Raw genomic sequence first — 21537 nt, forward strand, 5'->3', positions numbered from 1 at the left:
GCATCAATGTGTATTACGTAGCCTCATTTCTGCTCCTCCAAACCCCCCCCCCCCCCAGGCCTACTTACTATTGTGCGCAGCACAGTTGCATCACTTGCACTCCTATGGCACACCATTGTCATGCCTGTCTGCGCATGTCCACAAGCCTGACAATGACACAGTGATGTTGTGCGCTGAAGGTGGGCGGCCACGTGTTTGTAGGCCTATGGTAAGGATAGGGCAGACACAGATGTAGAGTTCATGGCTGGCTGAACTCGCGATGCGGTTGAGGGTAGACCTTTGGCATATGCTGCAGTAATAGCGACACACATAACAGTTGGCATGTATGATCCCTGACCCTGAGCGGGCTTGCGCTCCCTCATTTATCCCTTCGGCAGAGCCCGCACTCCCGGAGCAAGCTACATAGCAATATTGTCCATTGCAGGACGGGTGGCGCCGACACTACAACAGAGACACATTCATTAGTTACTTCCTTGGCAAGCCCAAAACTTAACCACGCCCAGAGCCCCGGGTTGATTAACCACACCCCTACGCTGGACTGTCGTACGCAAGTCCACTCAGCTTACGCTCACAGGGGGGTACGACACAGCTACATGTCCCAGGTCTACCCCACTGCCTGAGGTGATATGGTTGGGTCCGCTGTACACAGCACAATGAAATGTCGTAGGGCCCGGGGCCCCCATGCATACATAATGACCACACAGACACACTTAGATAGTTTGTGGGACTGGCTACGGGCACGTGCCCCCGACCCCTTTTATTGCCAGGGTCACATGTCCAGTGACGCCTGTGCCGGATGGGTGTGGGGTGAGTGTAAGCCACCGCTCAGGGCTGGTTGGTGCCGGCAACAACTACAACAGTGATCAGACAATCAAAAGTTCAAACAGCAAGGGTCCATTACTTGAGCTGAACAGAGTTAGTGGCCCTGGATGCACTGTGACCGGCACAGGCACACCGCCACGGAACGGTGACTTGCGATGCACTGAGGTAGGGCCACACGAGCTGAGCAGGTCCTCATCGAAGATGAATGTCGCGGAGGGTTGCGGGGGACAGTGGAAGGAGTCCTTCCAGGGCATGATGCAGAGGGCAGATGCAAGCAGAAACAGGCAAATGGAGGAGTGGAATGCTACAGACTAATTTTTACCACCAAGTCAGTATCAGCTACATGATGATAAAGACAACCCCCAGGCCATAGACTCAGACGCCACCAAAGTACAACCAGAGAGTGTCCATGAATGTCGGGGCACAGACTTAGTGGCACTGGAGCTGAAAGGGGATGCAGTCTGCGATGAGGCCTGTACAATGATATAAACTCTGCCATAAATAAATCAAGACTCAGTTCCAAATGTGTGACTTACTTGACTGCAGTGTAGGCCGGAGGCAGCGGTCAGCAGGGGCTCACAGCCACGTGTCGTTGGCTTGCGATGCACAGAGTTAGTGGCACCACAGCAGTTGTTGGTAGTGTTCGATCACCTCCGTAACGATGATCCTTTTTTCCTCGGATTGAACCGCGTCTTCCTCTTATTCCTCTCCTTGCGTACAATGATATGAACTCTGCCATTGAGAAATCAAGACTCGGTTCCAAATGTGTGACCTACTGGACCGCAGTGTGGTCCGAAGGCAGAAGTCAGCAAGGGACCAAAGACACATCTGGTTGGAATGCATGCACAGAGTCGGTGGCACCACATCAAAGTGAGTAAAGTGATATCAAACGTCCCATTACCATATGAACTCGGCCATCAGGATATCAAGACTCAGTTCCAAATGTGTGACCTACTTGACCAGAGTGTAGGCCGGAGGCAGCGGTGGAGTACGTCAACAAGAAAGGAGTACTGCGGGCCTGTGTCATGAAGGCTGTGATGGTCTGAGGAAGCTGCCAAGGTAGCGGGCCTCTGGCTTGAAGCTTGCACCGGCACGTGGTGGGCCCTCTTTGACACACGCTGGTGTCTGCAGGTGAGCAGTTGAGGCCTGGGTGCGCAGGGGTGGGCAAGACAGGTCTGGGTACCAGCGGCCTGGGGTGCAGCAGGCGCACAGGATTGCAGGCAACACCGCTCATGGCGTCGGCCTCGTGGCAGGGTGAGATGCGCCGCCCTGGTAGACAGGTTGGCCATTCCGGAAAAGAACCACGCCCAGTGCTGCGCGCTTTTTATTCACACCCCTACGCTGGCCTGGCGTACGCCAGACCAGCCCACTCCGCTCACGCTTCTATGGGGAGACGTAACAAGCTACATTTCCGCTATCTGGCCCACTGCCTGGGGTAACATGGTTGCGTCCACTGTCCACTACACTCCAAACACCAGCAGTGTATGTCGACATGGATATGTCTGTGGTCTACATACTGCAGTCTGGCCAGCACATCCACGCCACACTTGGCATTGTGTACATTTTCATTCATGGGTTACTTGCCTCCTTTGCACTTGCCTGGTTCCTACCTCTCCCCACAATCTGGTATTGTGTGGCTGAGGTGCTATGCCGTTGATGGCTCATGTACATGGCTAGCCCAGGTTACCACAGTAAGTTGTGCTGTCGTGTATGGTGGGTGGGCATGCTGTTTGGCATGTTGTATGTGAGTTTGTAACATGTGCATTACCTGAGTTGTGAGCTGCATTATTGTGGAGTTGGTGTGTTCATTTGGTTGATGATGGACTGTCGGAATATGTAGGAATCATGCACACTGCCTGGGTAGTTGGGGACGACATTGGTCGTCCACTATTGCCTGCACATTGATGGAATGCGTGTGCTTTCTTTTGCGGTAATTGTGTGCAGTGCTGGCAGAGGGCACAAGTAGGACATGTGTGCAGTCAATTGCCCCCAACATGTGCGGGAAGCCAGCTATGGCGTTAGTGGCCTTGCTTGGTCTCCAGCTGTTCCTGCGCAGTGTGGGGAAGTGAAGGTGCTGGGGTACCAAGCTGATGATGGATTCCAAGACAGTTGTGAGGAACTTTAATAGGGCTGGCTGTGAGACTCCTCTGACTCTGGCAGTTGTTGGTTGGAAGGTACCAGAGGCCATCCGATGCAGCACAGCCAGCAGCTTTGTCTGCGGAGGGATGTTGGTTGTCCGCTGTGTTGGTACTGTCAGCCTGTGGGCAATGATGTTCAGGATGCGGAGGATGGTTGTACTTTTGAGCCTGTAGTGGGCAATGACATCCTCTGGTGTTATGTCTGTGAGGCTGATGCATTTTTTGAAGGTCCGCTGTCTTTGTCTGCACTGCCTCTGTGGTAGTCTGGGGGGGGGGGGGGTGCGGGGTGAGGTCTGGGGGGGTTGCGGGCCTGGGGTGGTGGCAGGGTATTGTGGCCCTCTTGGGGCTCCAAGCTACATGATCAGTAGCTCCATGGCATCTGTTGTTCTTCTGGTGTGGCTCTGGCCTGGGCTCCCTTTTATGGTGCAGGTTGTCGTCCGACTTTACACCAGGTTAGAGCAGGTGTTAAATCCCTACTGCTAACGTGCCTTATCGCCTGTTTTGTGATCTTATCGCTGATCTGGCTGGTTGTTGAGAATGTTGCAAAGTGGTGTTTTCGCAGATTTTTGCACGAGAACGCCTACTCTGCATCTCATTAGCGTTAGTTGCCGGGGTCATCTGTGGGTGATGTTTTTTGTGGCTGCTATTGCAGGAAAGCTGGTGACATCAGCTGTTAGCACCAGCTTGTGAATGGAGTGATACATTTATCGCCACTTTGACTGCCAGAAAGTGTCGATAACTCAGAGATAAGTCCTTGAAAATATGCCCCCGAGTCTATAGGTTGCCATTTCCTTTTTTTCGATAAGATTTGGTTCTTCCTTTGAAAGTGTATTCTGGGATCTCGATCATGGGCACAGACATTCAAGGTTTGTAAATATTGATAAAGATCCCACAGAGATTAAGGGGTCACCCTCATAATTCAAGGACTGTAATGAGAAAGATTGGTAATTTGGAGGAGGGCATTTTTGAAGCAAAGTCAGGCTGCTCCAAGAAAGAAAACTAGAAATTTTGTACATATTATATATATTTTTTTAAATCACTAGTCTCATGTAGAACAGCCACTCTCTTAAAGATAAACAACAAGGGGCTCATTACGATGTCGGGCAAAAGCCTCCGCCAACACCGTCTCGGATTTGGGACTGACCAACTTGTGGGCGGCGGTTCATGATGTGCCCCAACACTGTTCAGTCGCATTTCCATTGTTTCCAGTGGGAGCTCGTGTTACGCCTAAGAAGCAGCCGTAACACAGGCTCCTATGGGGAAATGGGGAGGGTGTGTAATACCTTCCCCCTGTCGCAGGCACCCCATGGTGCCTCCCAAACAGTGCAGGGTTTTACAGGGGGGTACCTTAGGTACCACCTTGACCACCAACCGTAGGCCGTGGGTGCTAAAGGGCCCTGCCAGGGGCCTCCAAAGTCACCTTCCGACAGCCTTTCCATGTCGGAGAGGCCAGCGCCGAAAGGCTGTTGGAAACCGACATTGTAATCCCAACGGCGGAAACTCAGTCCATATGGAGTTACTGTGTGATTCCAATTGACAGGAATACTCCGTGACTCGGTCAGAACCGAGGCGGAATGACCGGCCATTCACGTTCCAACCACGAACATCGCAATTGTGCGGTCAAAATGTAAACCGACTGAGTCAGCCAAAACAGAAGAGTCAGCCAGTGGAGAAGTGTGGCTCAATGGTTAGAGCGGCAGACCCTGATTCAGAGGTCTAGCCCGGGACCAGGGTTCAATTCCCCGCCTCGGCGGGTCTTGGGCTCAAAATTCCACGGACCTGATAATTCTCGCCTCGGTGCCTATTCCAATCATGGAGTCCCACTCTGCGACTGTGGGCAATAGCTTGCTTAATCTCCACAACGGCCCCCACAACGCTAAGGATGCCTGGCCTCCACCTTGGGGGTGCCCAGGAGTGGACACCTCAGAAGGAAAGCCAGGATGGGTTCCACAGCGGTATTCGTACAAGCGCCTTGAGACCCTTGCGGGTGAGTAGTGTGCTATACAAGTATCAATTTACATTTAGAAGGGCTCTGACGGGGTCGGGAAGATTCCGACTGTCAGGAGGAGGCTTTCCTCCCAACATCGTAATGAGCCCCCACGTGTAATTTTTCAATATTTTAACTTACAGACACCTTAATAAATTCCTTCCCTAATACATGGGATTCTGCAATTAAAGAACTACGCACCAAGGATTTAAGTACTGTGAGGGAAAGGTGATTATGAGACCATGTATTATAAGGAATAAAGTACACCGTGCCGTACTTGATAAGGACATTGCAAAAGGAAGTAACTTTAATGCTGTTTAAAATATATTTTCATAAAATATTGTTTTACATTCTTTTGTACAAAATGTCCTTGTAAACTTATATGGAGATGGTGCATCATACAGTTTAATTAAAAAAATATGTCTCATTTGCTGATAGCAGGGATTCTATCTTTGGAGAAAAAGCTATTTACTGTCTCTTTACATGGCTGACCAAAGTCCACTTTATAATTAAAGCTCCCGGTTTTCCATTTAAACTGATTTTTACATATAAATACAGACGGAAAAAGATTTTTCCTTTAACTGTATTTATAACTTAGAAACGGGAAAATACTGACATACAGTGTGTCGCATCCTCACTCCTGCCGAGCGTTACCTCGCCACGCTCCTCTTACTAATCTACACCACTTAGTCCTCTTTAAGAGAACGGCTAAGGTAGAAGCACAAAGCAGCAGGTGGTAGTAGGTGTTGCATGTTAAAGGGGTGGGGGACGCTGTAAGAAATGCAAGCACTTGACCTTTAAAGCAGCACTGTGTCCATTCTAGTAATGCCTTATAGCTGAGCACAAGGTGTTAATGGGTGCATTAGGAGGCTGGCTCACTGATAGAAATTTAGACATCATCTGGCCGGGTCTGCTGGGGTCAGCGCTAATAAGGTAGCCTGTGAATGCAATCAGTGGCAGCAAGGCAGAGAGGCCTGTTAGCAGGTAGTGGTATGCTCGACAGCAGGTGGCAGGCTTGGAGGAATGAAAAAAATAACATACTGCCAGTGTACCAACTTTATGGAGACCCCGTTTAAAGAAAACACAAAGTATTTTTTTTAAAAACACTTTACACGTGGAATGCCAGCTGCTTCTGTGCAATTAGCCTTCTCCATCAAGAGGTGTGGATCGCAGTCTCTTTTCTTTCTTGATGTTACCCGTGCAAAAGTAATTTCCCATGCTTTCATGCATTCTTCATTCCTTTTCTAATCTTACTCATTAATGCTGCGCTTGCTCTCTGCATCACAAAGGGTTAGAACAGGTTGCAGGTAACTTTCAGGAGAGATTTTGTTCCACAGGGCGTGTTTGATGCCATCAGAATAACAACAATTTCAAACATTGCCAAAACAGAGGCTGCATCCAACATCACTCCCTCTTAGAATGCGCTGTTTAATGATACCTGCTTAATCTGCCTCAGATGTCAGTACAATAAATGCACACTTTTTGTTTAAAATAGAATGTTCTGTCTTCTAGTGTGTTCAATTTTGTTTGGAAACCTTCTAAGTGTGTGCAGTCGTTACAATCTCTCCATAGCCCCTGTCGCATAAATGTGAAAAAATACTAGCTGCAGCATCGTCATTTGCTTGCGACAAAAATAAATGTGGATAAATACAGAAAAAATGACCAAAAAATAAATATGAATAAATGCAGACGGAAATGGTAAAAAAAGAAATACCATAAAACCGGGAGCCCTATTTATAATAATAAATGAGCTTGTAAAGCGCTTAGTCACACTAGCTAGTGTAGTCACACTAGCTAGTGTGTCCCCACGCTGCAGGCTACTCGAACCTCCCTGAAGCGGCAAATCTCCGTGTGATGCATGACCTATATCTGAAAGAGCCATGTTTTTAGTTTTTTCCGGAAGGAGTTTTATTCTGCCTTGCCAGTCACATTCCATCTTCTGAAAATTGCCAGGTAATTTTGGAAGGTCGAATATCATTGGCTAGAGTGCTATTCACATATGTTTACAAGGACTTTTGTACAAACCTGTAGTTTAATATTTTATGATTATTATTATGTAGGATGCTAACACTACTAACACTATAAATGACCTGCACTCCGGTGGCTTTGCATTTTTTAATTGCACAATTGCCGTGTATTAAACATGATAAGTAAAGTATAGGTAATAAACAAATAATGAGTATGTTCCTTACTGATCAGCTTGTGCAAAAAAAAACTAAGTTGCTTGATCCATGTTTGAGAATATCTGTCTTTGCCTGTGCAAAGATCTGCCACTAATAGCGACTAAACATCCAATGGGGGAACACAGTATCCATGACTGGTCACTAGGAGGGGGTGTAGGATGAAGTTACCTCACAAGGGTAGACACTGTGTTTTATTATTGTAGGAAAAAGATGGTTATGCCAGGAAATGTGATTGGGTATTTTACTTTGTAGAGAGTTTTTTCTTCTGAATTAAGAGCTCTGACTTGATTAGTGTGATTTTGGTGCAAACTTGATATCCTATGAAGTGGTTCTGGTTTGATAACTCTACCTGCTGTATTGAAGTTCTGCTTGCCTTAGGAACTGATTCTTAAGCCTAAAGCAAGACACTGGTTGTAATGAAAAGGTGTTTATAGATTCTTATTTTTGTGTCTCTGAAATATCAAAGTTTAAAAAAAATACACATTTTAAATGAACATAACACAATGTCCTTGTGCTTTAACCTCTTGATTTCTTTTTGTATCCCCTAAATAGGGCTTACGAGGATGTTTGCAGAACTGAACCATATTCTGAACTCATCGCTGGAACTGCTGGAACAGGTAGGGCAGGCGACTCTTAGATTATTACTTTCTGTCCTCTACTACATTAAGAACTCTACCCTCGCTCCCCCAAACCTGGCCACCAAAGTGCTGGTAGGCCTTTTGGAAAGCATACAGCCGGCAATTGACACATAGCCACAGTAACAAAAATGAGGTCCCAAAGTAACTGGTCACTGATATCCAAATACAACCTACAAGTATCTCATCTGGAGCCCTCGAACCTGAGAGAGATCTACTTTAGGATAGACAAAAAAGAGCAAAAGGAGTAGATGATGAGTACAGAAAGAGCTGTCAACTATGAAGATAAAAAATACCCGTTAGAGAAACATCTGAGTTTGGGGTTCCAGTATGGTTTAAAAAAAGTGAATGTGATCTGGGAGATGGTTGCGTGAGACTCCCCGGGACTGTACTTTGTGGTGAAGACGAGGATACACAGCTTCTAAAGAAACTGAGCCTTGCCTCTTCCCATGTCATGCTGACATGCATTACTAAATTTCCCGATGAGAACCAACAGCATGGAGTAGTTTTCTCAGTAGTGACGTGACTACATGGTCCTCCTGAGTAGTGTCTCTAAAAATGAACATTGTTACCTGTTCATGGGGGATGGTTACTGCCTTGAATAGCATCATTTGCAACAGACACGAGCACCAGATGTTGGGAACAGCATCTACAGCAAGTCACATGGCTGTCTTCAATATTTCGCATAGTCAGTTGCTATGGGAAATAGTGTCTTCTGTGGTGAGCATTGAGTCTTGAGGAGGCAGTGACATTGAATATTAATTTGATTGCTATTAATCGCTCACATATGTCTCTTGGTGGCCTCTGTGTGGAATTTACCTCACTAGTCAGATAATGGGTATGTAATCTTTATTTATTATTTATTTATTTATTTAGAAGTTTTCTATAGCGCTAACAAGACCCGAAGGTATCAGAGCGCTTCACAGTAGTGGGCATGAAAAAGAGAACAACATGAAACAAACCCCATAAAAGCAATCGGCGACAGACAATTTGGAAAGAAGAAAAGTTCGGACAGCAGGGCTTCTCAGTACTGGATTCAACAATAACGCATGGATTCTGAGACGTTTGCAGCTCCAAGTTATCCATAACCAAGGGAGCGGATCAGGTACAAGGATTTAAGTTGGCTCTTGAATTCTGCATAGGACGGTAGAGTTCTGATGTGCGGGGGGATGGCGTTCCATATTTTGGGGGCATTTCCTGAGAAAGAGCAATCCGCAGTTCTTTTCCTTCTGGTTTTTGGTAGGATGAGCAGCAGGGAATTAGAGCTTCTCAAGTTTCTGGCTTGGCCTGCTTTTTTGAGCTTGTTAGCCAGGTATTCCGGTTTGCCGGTGTGGAGGGCCTTGTGGGTTAGGCAGGCCGTTCTGAAGGTACTTCGCATTTCCACAGGGAGCCATTCGAGTTCTTTGAGAGCCGGGGAGATGTGATCATATTTTTTGCAGCCTGTGATCATTCTTGCTGCCGCGTGAAGTGTTGTTTTTAGTGGAGCCAGGTGGGATTTGGGGATGCCTGTTAGGATTGAGTTCCCATAGTCCAGTCTTGATAGAACTAGAGATTGCGTGGCTAGTTTGAGGTCCTTGTTGGGAATGTAAGGTTTAATTTTGTTCAAAAGTCTGAGGTTGAAGAAAGCGCTTTTCGCCGAGTTCTTAATGTGATTTGACAGGGTTAGTTTAGGGTCTAAGGTGAAGCCCAGGGATTTAACGGAGTCGGCTAGCGTGAGGTTACCCTTGAGAGCATCGATCGACTTTAGCCACTCGATGATTTGAGGGTTATCTTCTTTGTTTGAGATGAGGAGTGTTTCTGTCTTATCGGGGTTGAGTTTCAGGTGATTCTTTGTCAGCCAGTCTTGAACTTCATTTAGGACATCGTTGAGTCTCTGGATGTCTTTAAGAGAGGAAATTTCCAGGTAAATCTGCGTGTCGTCCGCGTAGAGGTGGAAGTTGATGTTGGCGTTCCTGAGTAACTTAGCGAGTGGTTCCATGTAGATGTTAAAGAGCTGGGGGGAGAGCACCGATCCTTGAGGGACACCCTTGTTGACTTGCTGGGTATCGGAGGTGAAGTTCTTGATTTTTATTAGTTGCGAACGGTTGTGTAAAAAGGAGGAAAACCACTTGAGAACTACCTCGCCAAGGCCGGCTCTTTCTTGAAGAGTCATGATGAGGAGCTTGTGGTCCACCGTGTCGAACGCTGCTGAGAGATCAAGGAGTATGAGGAGGCAGCACTTGTCAGCGTCAAGAGATCCGTGAATGTCGTCTATGATGTTCAACATCGCAGTTTCAGTGCTGCGGCCTTGTCTGAAGCCAGATTGGAGGGGGTCCAGGAGATTGATGTTGTCCAGGTGTTGCGTCAGTTGCAGGAGTACACAGCGTTCAAGTGTTTTCGAGAGTAAAGGGAGGTTAGATATTGGTCTGAAATTGTTCAAGTCAGTTGAGTCGAGACCGGGTTTTTTCAGGAGAGGAGTGACTTGTCCCATTTTTAGACAATCGGGGACCACACCGCTTTGTAAGGAGCTGTTTATGATTCTTCCCCAGATGGGCGCTAAGGTAAGCTTCATTTGTTTGATTAAAGATGGGGGGATGGGGTCTGAGATGTGTGCTGAAGGTTTGGCGGTCGAGATCAGCGCGATTATCTCAGTTTCCTGGACGGGGCGAAAGCTTAGCCAGGGGGAGGGAAAGGAGTCGGATGGGAGTGCCACTGGGGAGGTCGAGTAGCTCTTCTGGAGGTGTGGGTTGTTGATGTCTAGAGATAGTTCGATTTTTTGGACTTTATCGATGAAGAAGTTGGCAAAGTTGTCACAGAGTTCTTTGGAAGCCAGTAGGGTTGAGGGCAGGGGCTTTGTTGTTTGTTGTCTGATTATGTTGTAGAGTTCTTTGGGTCTGTTTTTGGATTTGACCAATGCCTCGCGGAAGAAGCTGGATTTCTTGTTTTTGATATGGTTGTTGTACTTCCTACGGGCTGATTTTAGTTGAAGGCGGAGAATGGCGGTTGGGTTGTTTCTCCACTTTCTTTCTTTGGTTCTTAGGTTTCTTCTTTCTGCGTTGAGGTCCGCAGTGAACCAGGTTCTGGATGGAGTGGTTCGGTTTCTTTTGAGCTTTAGAGGAGCTAGATTGTCAAGTATGGTGACTACCCCCGAGTTGTAGTGGTCGACGAGGTCGTTGGTCGAGAGGTGCATAGTGTTATTTGAAAGAAGAGCGCTTAGTTGACCTTCCAAGATGTCTTGGGGTACTTGGGAGAGGTTTCTCGACCATTTAGGCGGGACTTGCGGAGGTTTAAGCGAGATGATGGGGTGATTGATGTGGAATAAGATCATGTGATGATCTGACCAGTCAACTGGTAGTATGTGGTTGACCGTGATAGAATTCTTTTGGGCAATGATGGCGTCCAGTGTGGCTCCTTTGTAATGAGTCTCCTCAGTACAATGTTGGGTGAGGTTGTTCTCGTCAAGGAGGCTAGATAGCGATTTGATTAGAGGGTTGTGGGTCTCATTCCACCGGATGTTCAGGTCGCCAAGAATTAAGTTTTTGGAGTCGCCCAGTGAGTCTTGTGCAATCAGGTTTGATAGTTGGTCTCCGAACTCGTTATTTCTGCCCGGGGGGTGATAGAGTAGGTGGCACAGTAGAGAGTCATTGTCTTTTGTCTTGATGACAGTGGATAGGCATTCAAAGGAGTCATATTCGAAGGAGGCGGTTTCTGTGATGCTCCAGCTGTCCTTGTGGATGATAGCGACCCCACCTCCTCGTTGTTCAATCCTATCTTTGGAGATGAGGGAGAAGCCAGGTGGAACCAGCATGTCTAGGCAGGGAGGGGATGTCTTATTAAGCCAAGTCTCCGTGAGGAACGCAACGTCAATGTCATGTGTGAGGATGGCTTCGGCTAGGTCCGTTGCGTGTAGAGAAGCCGATCTGCAGTTGATTAGGAGGCAATTGGTGAATTTCTCCTGTTTACTGGTGGTTCCCTCTTTAGTCTCTCTAGGTATAGCGGTGAGGACTGGTAGTCTCTGTGTATTGACGATGGGTCGGTCTTTCCGGTGACCTGTGATGACTTGAATTTTAGATTTGGGTGACTCCGCAGGGGAGGAGTCATAAGTGGCGGCAAGTAAGGCTGCTTCCCTGTCTGACATAGGAGTTTTTGATCTAAGGGGCCTGGCGGTCGGGTGATTTGAGCCCACTGGAGTGGGAGAGGAAATGGAGGACGTTTTGACGTGGGGGGAGGTCCGGGGGGAGAGTTTGTGGGGATTACAGACTATTCCAAGGTTAGAGATGATTTCTGAAAGACCATGGGTGATAGTGTTGACCTGGTTTTCCAGGGCTGCGAGCCGTTTTGATATGGCCTCAAGGAAGGGGATGTAGGCATCCGCGGTGGGTCCGAGAGTGCTAGGGTTCGAGAGGGTCGGTTGGGGGATAGGGGTCAGGGTGAAGGACGGGGGGGTGTTCTGAGTGGGTTGGGAGATAGGGGTCAGGGTGAAGGAGGGGGGGGTGTTCAGGGTGGGTTGGGAGATAGGGTGAAGGACGGGGGAGGTGTTCAGGGGAGGGTCCGGCGGGGGTTTAGACAGGGGGGAGGAAGGGAGGAGGACAGGGGGGTGCTTGGACAGGGGTGGATTGAGGGATGTAGGGAGACTTGAGGGGAAGTGGCTCGTTGTCTGAAGGCTGCCTGCTGGCGTGGGGGTGATTGCTGTAGGAGGCTGTCGTAGCTTGGTGTTAAGGAAGGTGAGGAGGTTGGAGGAGGGGGAGGAGGAGGGGGATTGAGTGTCCTGCGGATGTTGGGTGGCTGAGCATGGAGGGTGAGGTATTACTGGGGGAGGGGGGGCCTGACGGACTGGGTAGGGGTTGCGGAAGGGAGTATCGCGGACTTCACTGTGAGTTGTGGTCGTGGTCGGAGGCGGCGTAGAGGCGGGGATGGGGAGGGTGGGAGGGGCTGACCTAAGTGTGGGAAATATGGAGTCGAAGGCTTCCAGGTTCTCATTGTTAGCTTGGATGAGGACCGTGCCATTGGTAAAGATGGTCACGGTTATGTAGCCTCTGCCAGCTGATCTGAACGGAAGAGTCGTGGTTAGTTTGCAGCTGTGGATAGTGGAAGTTGTTTTGGCGATGAACATCCGCGATCTAATCGTGGAGACCCAGTAATCTGCTGTAGTTGGTGCAAAATGTGGAGAAGGGTGGCTCAGTGGTTAGAGGCGGCAGACCCGGAAGCTGAGATCAGCCGTGGACCAGGGTTCGATTCCCCGCCTCGGCGGGTCTCGGGCTGAAAAAAAAAAATTCCACGGACTCGACAATTCTCGCTCCGGTGCCTACTCGACTCACGGGGTCACACTCTGCGACTCTGGGCAATAGCTTGCTTAATCTCCACTACGGCCCCTCGCGGCGGGATGCCTGGCTTCACCTTGTGAATACCTTGCCGGGGTATCTCACAGGGGAATACCAGGACGGGTTCCCTAAGCAAGCGCCTTGAGACCCCTGGGTGATTAGTGCGCTATATAAATCGAAATACATTTACATTTACATTTACAAATGCATACCATAGAAAAGCTTCCTTTTCAGAAACGCTCTCAAAGAGGGGTTGGGCCTTGAAAGGGTCTACATTTTGTGATGTATGTTCCTGATTTGTGGGTTGTAGGGAATTGCCTCATGTCCTCAAGTGTGTGCCTAGTACTGGCATAGCTGTCAGTTTTGGATGTGGAAAAACCTATGTAAGGGGAAGGAAGGGCCGAGGTAGGTGAAGAAAGGGATAAGGGTATGGCTCAAACCCAAGGCCTAAAGGCAAATAACTATGCAAGTGACACGCGTGCACCAGCTTTAAGGAAGTGATCACTCATTAACACAAGCATAAATGATACTACATGGAATAGCAGTGGTCCTATTCATTTACATGCACATCATTTTTCAGAATTCAGGTTGTTTACGTTTTAAGTTACTGAATTTAGTACTTATTTATAGGATTTTTTTGCTTTTGAAAGTTGTAGTCTGATACCAATATTAGACTGTAGTTTTGAATGGAGCTGCTGGAAGTTACCTTTGTGTGATATTTAGATTTGTTTTACGTAACCTCTGTCATGCCTTTTCTCCAGTGTAGGAAGATGGATATCTGACTAGATGGTTACCCCAACTTGTTGCCTAGTGTTTAGCTGGCTTTTGACTTAGTTGGCCTGGGATCCTGCTATTCAGGGCCCCAGGCTATCTGCTCTCCCTATAAAATGGACTCATGTACTTTAGGTACATACTTAATATGTAATTGGGTCACCTCTGTGAGCCCCTGTATAGTGTACCATAGGTACCCAGGGCATAGGTGCATCCAAGGCCTACCAGGGGCTGCAGCATGTATTATGCCACCCCTGGCTGGCCATCCAAACTGACACCACAGGCTGATCACTCAGCTTGGGTAAGGTGGTGCAATCACCCCTTACTTAGATATAGTATACCTATATCTACCTTATATATAGACACATAGTAACCTATAAGTCACTCCTATGGCAGGCCGTAACAATCCTGGAGGCAGAGTACTTGGTTTTATGTGAGAGGGTGCCCTAGCATGAGCTGAGCCCCTCTGCAGCTTTCGGAACCATGTCCTTATAGCTGTTCTATGATATAGCCATACCATATACTCTTAAGTGCATTATAAACCTCGCGGTTAAAGCTAACTTTGGTTTGGCTTTGTCAAACCATGTCGTGTAAGTTGTCAAACACTTTGGAATACACTACCCCCCCCCGCCAATTCTGGCGGTGGGGGTAGCATTCCACCCTTCTAGAGGGAGAAGAAATGTTGGTTACTGCTTTACCCGGTTAAAGTTAAACAGAGCCTCAGCATCACAAAATGGATGCTGCTGCCACAGATACAAGTCTGACCTCCTGCTGCTGGACGAAATTCCGGAAGGGGAGGCCTGGACAATAGGTTTCCTGCCTTGACAGGCTTTTAGTGTATTGGGGCAGAGAGGGCTGAAAAAGGAGACACTGCCTGGGGCACACAAGGTGCTCCATGCATAGCCCGGTTCAAACCAGTTGCTGGGGCACTCCAGCCCCGCTCTGGGGCGAAACTGTACAAAGAGAAAGGGGTGTAACCACTCCCTTCTCAGGGTCCACCCATAGGAGGGACCTAGCGGATAATCCAGCCCCTTAGATTAGTATAAAGATAGGAGCTGTGTCTAGAGACATTAGATTATCCTGGACTGAAACTCTGAAACGAACTCTTGGACCTTCGACTTTCTACATCAACTAGAAGACGGAAGACATCTCCCTTGTGGTCAAGGAGTGACCACCCTGTTCAAACAGGCACCACCAGTAACTTGCCGGTTTGCTTTGTCGACGCTCCCGAAGGAACCCGAAGACTCAGCTACTCAGGACTGGACTTCCAGACTTCTTGGACTCCGACCCACATCCACAGCAAAGCTACCCGTGGCAGACACGAGAGACGTGGGACCAGACTCCCTGGACATCTTGCAAATTGCTAACTGCATCGACTCCTGAGGTAACTCGCAATTGTGCATTGGGGTACGAGAAGCCCCAGACCCGAGCGCCATTTGCACCGAAGCTCAGCCCTCCACACACAACGAGTGCCGCGTGGGGCCTGCTCCTGCATTTCAGCTCAGCGCGTCTTCCCGGTTGCTAGCCCGTTGGCTAGTGAGCCCCCTGAAGGGGAACCTTTGAAATCATCTTGCTTTCCTGGTTGCTCCAGGTTTGCTCCAGTTTCCCCGCAAAGGAGAAGCCCCTCAGACCTTGCTGATCTGACCTGAAGCCAATCTTCACATCCTGCGTGGGTTGCGGTTGCCAAGGCTTGTTGGCTCCAATCCGGATACCGACACCGCAGTCAACTAGATCCTTCGGGGGACAGCTCTAATCCAGCTCCTGGTCGTCGTCGATGCCTCCTGGTCCTCGTGGCTGCAGAGACAAGCTTCACCTGTTTGCATCGCGACATCACCTGGTTCCTTCCTGGTCACTGGCTAGTGACCAAGACTCTGTCCCCTCTGCTTTCAGGTTCTTCAGTTCTTCGATCCACCCGGACACTCTTCCTTCGGCCGCCTGCAGCACTTCGTTTGCAGGTCTCCATTGAAAGCATCGACGAAACCCGACACGAAAAGACACCTGTGCACCCGGCTTCCCTGGGTGAGGTAACTCGAGTGCTCCGGTGCTCCTGTGGGTATTGACTATCCAAGTGTCCTAGTTTATAGGGGTTTCACCGTAGTCCACCCGTAAGTGTCCTTAATCAGTAACTTTGTGACTTCTTCGTTCTCCATTGTAAGTCAATGGTAACCTGCGTCTGTGTTCCCACACTGCACACGTCTCCCGTGGGTCTCCTACTTCCAAACCTTTGGTTCTGTAGTGTAGCCCCAGCGATTCCCTAGGCCCTAGGCCTATTCACTATTCCTGAAGTGGTTCTTATACCACTTACTTAGTATATGGTTTGTGAGGCCCCTAGGGCAGAATTGTATTTGTGCAACTTATAGTATGCTTAATGAGTAACTTGTAACGTATCTCGAACTCTGACCTAATAAAGAGTGCAGAGGGGTTGTGTTAGTAATAAATACATATATATTTGATATATACCTTGTGTGGTGTCCATTCATTTGGTACTCAAGGGATTATATATGGTAAAACAGCTGGCTTCACATGCTCTCTGAAGTTTTAGCCGAAGACTGCTGGTCCATGCTACCACTAGGATAGCTTGTCTATAAGGTTGACTTTACAACCACCATCAATAAGGGTTGTTTAGACTGATGCAAGGTGCCCACTAGAATAGTGGACATCATATGCCAGGCTAACTTCTCACATCCAGGTCCAGAGGCTGCCAGTGTCATTTGAGCATGACATGGCCAAGGTACTACTGCACGACTCTTTGGATGCCACATATTCCTATCTGAGTTTTGGCTCCAGTCTTAGACACATTATGACTGAAGCTCCTAGAATAATTTTTTTTTACAGATTTTTAGACATAAGCAAAGTTAGAAAATACTCTATCACTGTTTTGTAGAGCTATGACTTTAAAAGACTGCAGATCTTTAACTCACCCATTTTCGTGCACATGAAAATTTAACACAAAAACTTGCAGGATCCGTGAAGATTTATTTGCAGATCAAAATGCTGGCAACGTATTTTGGATTTTTGCAGTTGTCCTAGTGTAAAGTGCGGGATGGAGGCTTTCAGGGGAATAAGGTTGGCCATGCATACGGTGGTAACAGTCTCAAATGTAATTTGTTGAGATTAACAAAGTTTGCTGTTCACTACATTTAACAGTTGGAATCAAAATGTGCCCTAACTTTTTTGGGGACAGGTTAAGGTTTTTTTCCAAAGAAGAAAATGTTTTTTCTTTAAGAGTAAAAAATAAAGAAAAACAGTTTTCGCGCATTTCCAGCATGCTTACACTAGTGAATTATTATCCACATGGAGTACCCATTGGCAAGATGGCGGATTGAAGCCGCCGCGGCGAGGTTGCTCCACAGAGATCTCCTCCTCCCCCTCTTTCTATGAGGAGAAACTGAGAAAGATAATGACCCGATAACCCGATTACCTGAGAACTGAGAAATGTTAACGGCTAACGGCTAGCGGATAACGGAGACTCGCTGATGGAGACAGCACGCTGACGGAGACTGTTTGGTGCTTATCGCTCGGCTCAGCTGGGCTCGGCTCGGTTGGACTGCGGCCGCAGCGAGAGGCGGAAACCGAGGCGAGCGAGGAACAGCGAGGAACGGAGAGCGGCGTTGCCGCCGAGGCGGTCTTGGGGCAACTCTGGTGCGGCTCTTCATAAGCTCACTACACAGTGCTGATTGCCCCACGGTGAGAGCTACTTGGCGAACATTATCGGGATCATCGGTGCTGGGACTCAGGAATATCATCTTGCACTGACGAACTAAAACGGTGCGGTTTTGGACAGACAACTGATTTACCATCGATACAACTAGGACCAGGCTGGTCTGGTAGAACGGGCGCGAAGGGCCACTCTTATGGCTCTCATGGCTCCCAAAAATACAAGGCAGAATAAGGCTCTGTTGAAAGGCACTCCCCTGAAGGAAGGATCAGAGGCGCAGAGGGGAGGATCGGATGAGGGGAGAGCACAGTTGCTTAGACCTATTTCACCTGCAGTGGTCGCACGAACGCCTCGCTTCAGTCAACCGGAGGATCAAGCTGGTAAGCCACAGCCTAATCTCCCCCCTATTAATCTGTATGTAAAGGAGAAAGTGACTTTGTCAAAATTAAAAATAAAAGAGGATGATCTTTCTGCTGACAAGGCTATTAATAAGACCAAGAGGACTAATAATACTATCAGCAAAGCTACTCAGCAAGGGGAATTAAATAACGATGCAACAGTGGGGGGAGAGCTAGACTCTAATTTACCGGCGGAGAATAATCCAAACAAAGGGGCGAACGCGCGATCCACGCCGAATACTAAAACTGGGCCTCCGGAGGCTCCGAATGGGGGGGTTGAATCAGAGGTGAATACTGATACTGATACTGACGCCCTTCCCTCTGATATCAATGCACTTTCACAAACCGATAGGGCCCCCATAGCGACTACACTAACCCCTCAACCATTACAAGCACAAGTACAAGCGCAGGTACAACTACAAGCACAAATATTGGTGCCACCACTGAATATGACTCTGGAAGAGAAAGGTTCCAGTATCGATAATGATATGGAGAGTATTGAGGCTAACTCAGTACAAGAAAATAACTCTAATGATGAGTACGAGGAGAATGTGGAAGGAGTAGAGGAAGGGGAAGATCGAGGATCTGAGAGTGCCCGAGCTCAAACAAGAAGGGAAAAATCCTCTGCTATTAAGAGAAGGGGGAAAGGAAAAGTAAGAGCTAAGAAAGGGAAGACTAAAAATACAGCAACGCTGATTACAACTCTATTATCAACAGCTACATGAGGGAACATAATCAGAGATCAAAGCCCCCTACTCAAGTGGATGCAGGGTAAGGGCGGTTCTCAAAACATGTCTAATGCACTATCAGGAAATCACTCCTTAGAAGCTGACAATTCACAAGACCATACCTCTAAGATCTCTTCTAGCAAAGGGGGTTTACCAAGTTTAGACCTAACTCCGTGCTCAAAACTCAATTTGGCTTCTATCACTGTGGTCTCTCCGGACTTTACACCTGCTAGGTTTCATATTGGATCAGCTGGGTGCGTTACATCCAGCCAGATAGACAATTCCTTTATATTTACTACCCCCTGTAATGAGGCAACAGCACTACCGGCTATATCAGCTACAACGGTTACACCCGCTACATCTCTCATTCTTTCTCCTACTCCAACTGAAACTTCTTCTTCCTCTCTGGATTTAATCCTGAAAACATTCATGGCACATCACGAAGAATCTCAACAACACTTCCGTCAACTAAAGGAAGATAACTGTAAGATACATAACTGTTTACAGGAAGTCACCAGCAAACTAAGTGGAGTCACTAAAGATATTGAAGAGCTACAGCAGAGGGTAGTCGACGTCGAGGAAACATTGGCCACTACTATGGCCTCAACAGGAGAACATAAGGAAGACATTGAGATCTTGAAGAATAAAGTTGAGGATCTTGAAAACCGACAGAGGCGCCAAAATGTGAAAATTTTTGGAATCCCCGAAGGGTCTGAAGGTTCCGATGCAAGGGCCTATTTGGTCCGATTATTTCAAAAGGCATTCCCGGACCTAGGGGATTGGGACTGGGACTCCCAGCTTCAACGGGTACATAGATTACCGATCATTTCTAAAAACAAAGAGAGCAAATACCCTCGACCCATTCTGGCCTATTTCGGCAATTACCTGCTAAGACAGGCAATCTCAATTAAAGCTCGACCGAATACACCAGTGACTTGTGACAACGTAACTTTTTTTGCTAAATCAGACCTCAGTAAGGTCACCATGGACAAAAGATGGGGGCTGCGGAAACTGATAGATTCTTTTAAGTCTATGGGGGGCCACAGTATATCTTCAAGAACCTGCGCGTCTCAAAGTTATAAATGCAGGGCATACTTATTTTTTTAATGATGTTACTTAAGCAGAGCAACTTTTGGCGAAAATGAATATTAAAACTTAGGTAGTTAGCCTTACAGAAATCTAGAATTCGTAAGCTACGAATAACCCCTTTTTTTTCTCTATTTTTGCTAATTATAAAAGCACATTTTTCGGGTTGGGATAGGTAGGGACCCCGTATATGAGTTTAATATGGAGGGGGGGATCTTGGGGAGACCTCTCTGGCTAGCTGCCCTTCCAGCGGCAGCAGAAGATAGAGGGAAGCTTCTGTGTAGGTACCTGGGGTGGGTCCTCTAGAGCAGGGGGGGGAAGCTCAAGGGGAGAGGGTTGAGGGGGGAAGGGTTAGGGGAAATAAGGGGGAAATCGACAGCACAAGCATATGTACAGACCCGAATAATGATTTAAAAAATAAACGCAATGGGCACTGTTTACAGAGGTTAAAATCGAATAAATGTATCAAATAAACTGTCGTGCATGGAATGTCTCTGGTCTCAACAATAGAATTAAAAGACAATTAGTTTTTGAAGAACTGAAAATGTATAACCCTCACTTTGCCCTTTTAAATGAGACCCATATTCGTTTTCAGGACCGTAAAATGATGGAACAAGGGGGATATGAACTGATTACCTGCACTGCCTTGAATGCATCAATTAGGGGGGTCGCTATACTCAAGAAGAAAACATTTAAGGTGGAGGTACTTAGAACTGCCTCAGATAAAGCCGGTAGATGGGCATTAGTACAACTTAACCTAACAAATTCAAAATATGTACTATGTGCCCTGTACGGATCAAATATTGACGACGCGGGGGTTTTTGATCGTCTTAATATTGAACTTTTGGATTGGGAAGGGGATATAATAATGATGGGGGACTTCAACTGCGTTATGAACTATGCCAGGGATACGACCAAGTTGAGTCCATCACAACGCATGCGCAAAACTAGGGCAGCTATTTTAGAGTTATCGCGCATTCATAATTTAAAAGACGCTTGGAGGAACCTATATCCGACACTTGCAGGATATACATATTACTCTGCCCCCCACCAAATGTGCTCCCGCATTGACATGGCATGGACGACAGACCGTGTTTTAGAGGGTTGTAAAATGGAGATCTGTCCTAAAGTAACCTCGGACCACAACCCTATTATATTACGGTTTAATATTTTATCTACTAAGCCGGCTGTTAGGTTATTTTCTTTTCCAAGATATTTGGTAACAGATACCTTATTTGTCTCTCGATTGAAGATACATATTAAAGAATTCTTGGAATTTAACTTAGACTCAGCTCACCCCATTTATGTATGGGATGCATGCAAAGCAAGCATTAGAGGGTTCGCACAGCAGTTCATTATGAGACAAAACAAAGAAAGAAAAAATGAGATCTTGGAAATGACTTCTAGAATACGGTCACTGGAAGAATATTTGGCTGAGGCTATTAGACGAGAGAATTTAGGGGGACGTACTTCAAAAAATAAACCTCTACTGGAACTTAAATTGACCACCCTCCGGTCCAAAACTAAAACATTCTTAAGAGAAAAAGTTAGTTCGAAACTACATAAATACAAACAGTCGCAATATGAAAGCGGCGACAGTGCTGGTAAGATTCTTGCTTATAAGGTCGCTGAAGATAGGGCCAATTCTTTGATTAAAAATATTAAAGGGGCGGACGGGGTCTGCTATAATCAACCAGAACAGATATTACAGCAATTTGTAACATATTATGGCAACCTCTATACACCCGAATCTACCCCTACTGAAGAGAACATGCAAAGATATATAATCAAGAATTGGACATTAGATAGGGAACCTGATTTAATGGAACCA

General features: G+C 47.2%; 1 protein-coding gene across 2 annotated transcripts in view; it reads left to right on the forward strand.

Annotated features, from left to right (window-relative positions):
- Window positions 1-21537, forward strand: part of ELP6 (elongator acetyltransferase complex subunit 6) — a 176007-nt gene that overhangs the window by 25815 nt on the left and 128655 nt on the right. For both annotated transcript variants that reach the window (XM_078662545.1, XM_078662544.1), the window contains exon 2: window positions 7683-7747. In XM_078662545.1, coding sequence (XP_078518671.1) covers window positions 7694-7747 — 54 coding nt within the window. In that variant the 5' untranslated portion in view covers window positions 7683-7693. The remainder of the gene's footprint in view (window positions 1-7682; window positions 7748-21537) is intronic.

This window comes from Lissotriton helveticus, chromosome 10 (genome assembly GCF_964261635.1).
Source record: "Lissotriton helveticus chromosome 10, aLisHel1.1, whole genome shotgun sequence".
NCBI lineage: Eukaryota > Metazoa > Chordata > Amphibia > Caudata > Salamandridae > Lissotriton > Lissotriton helveticus.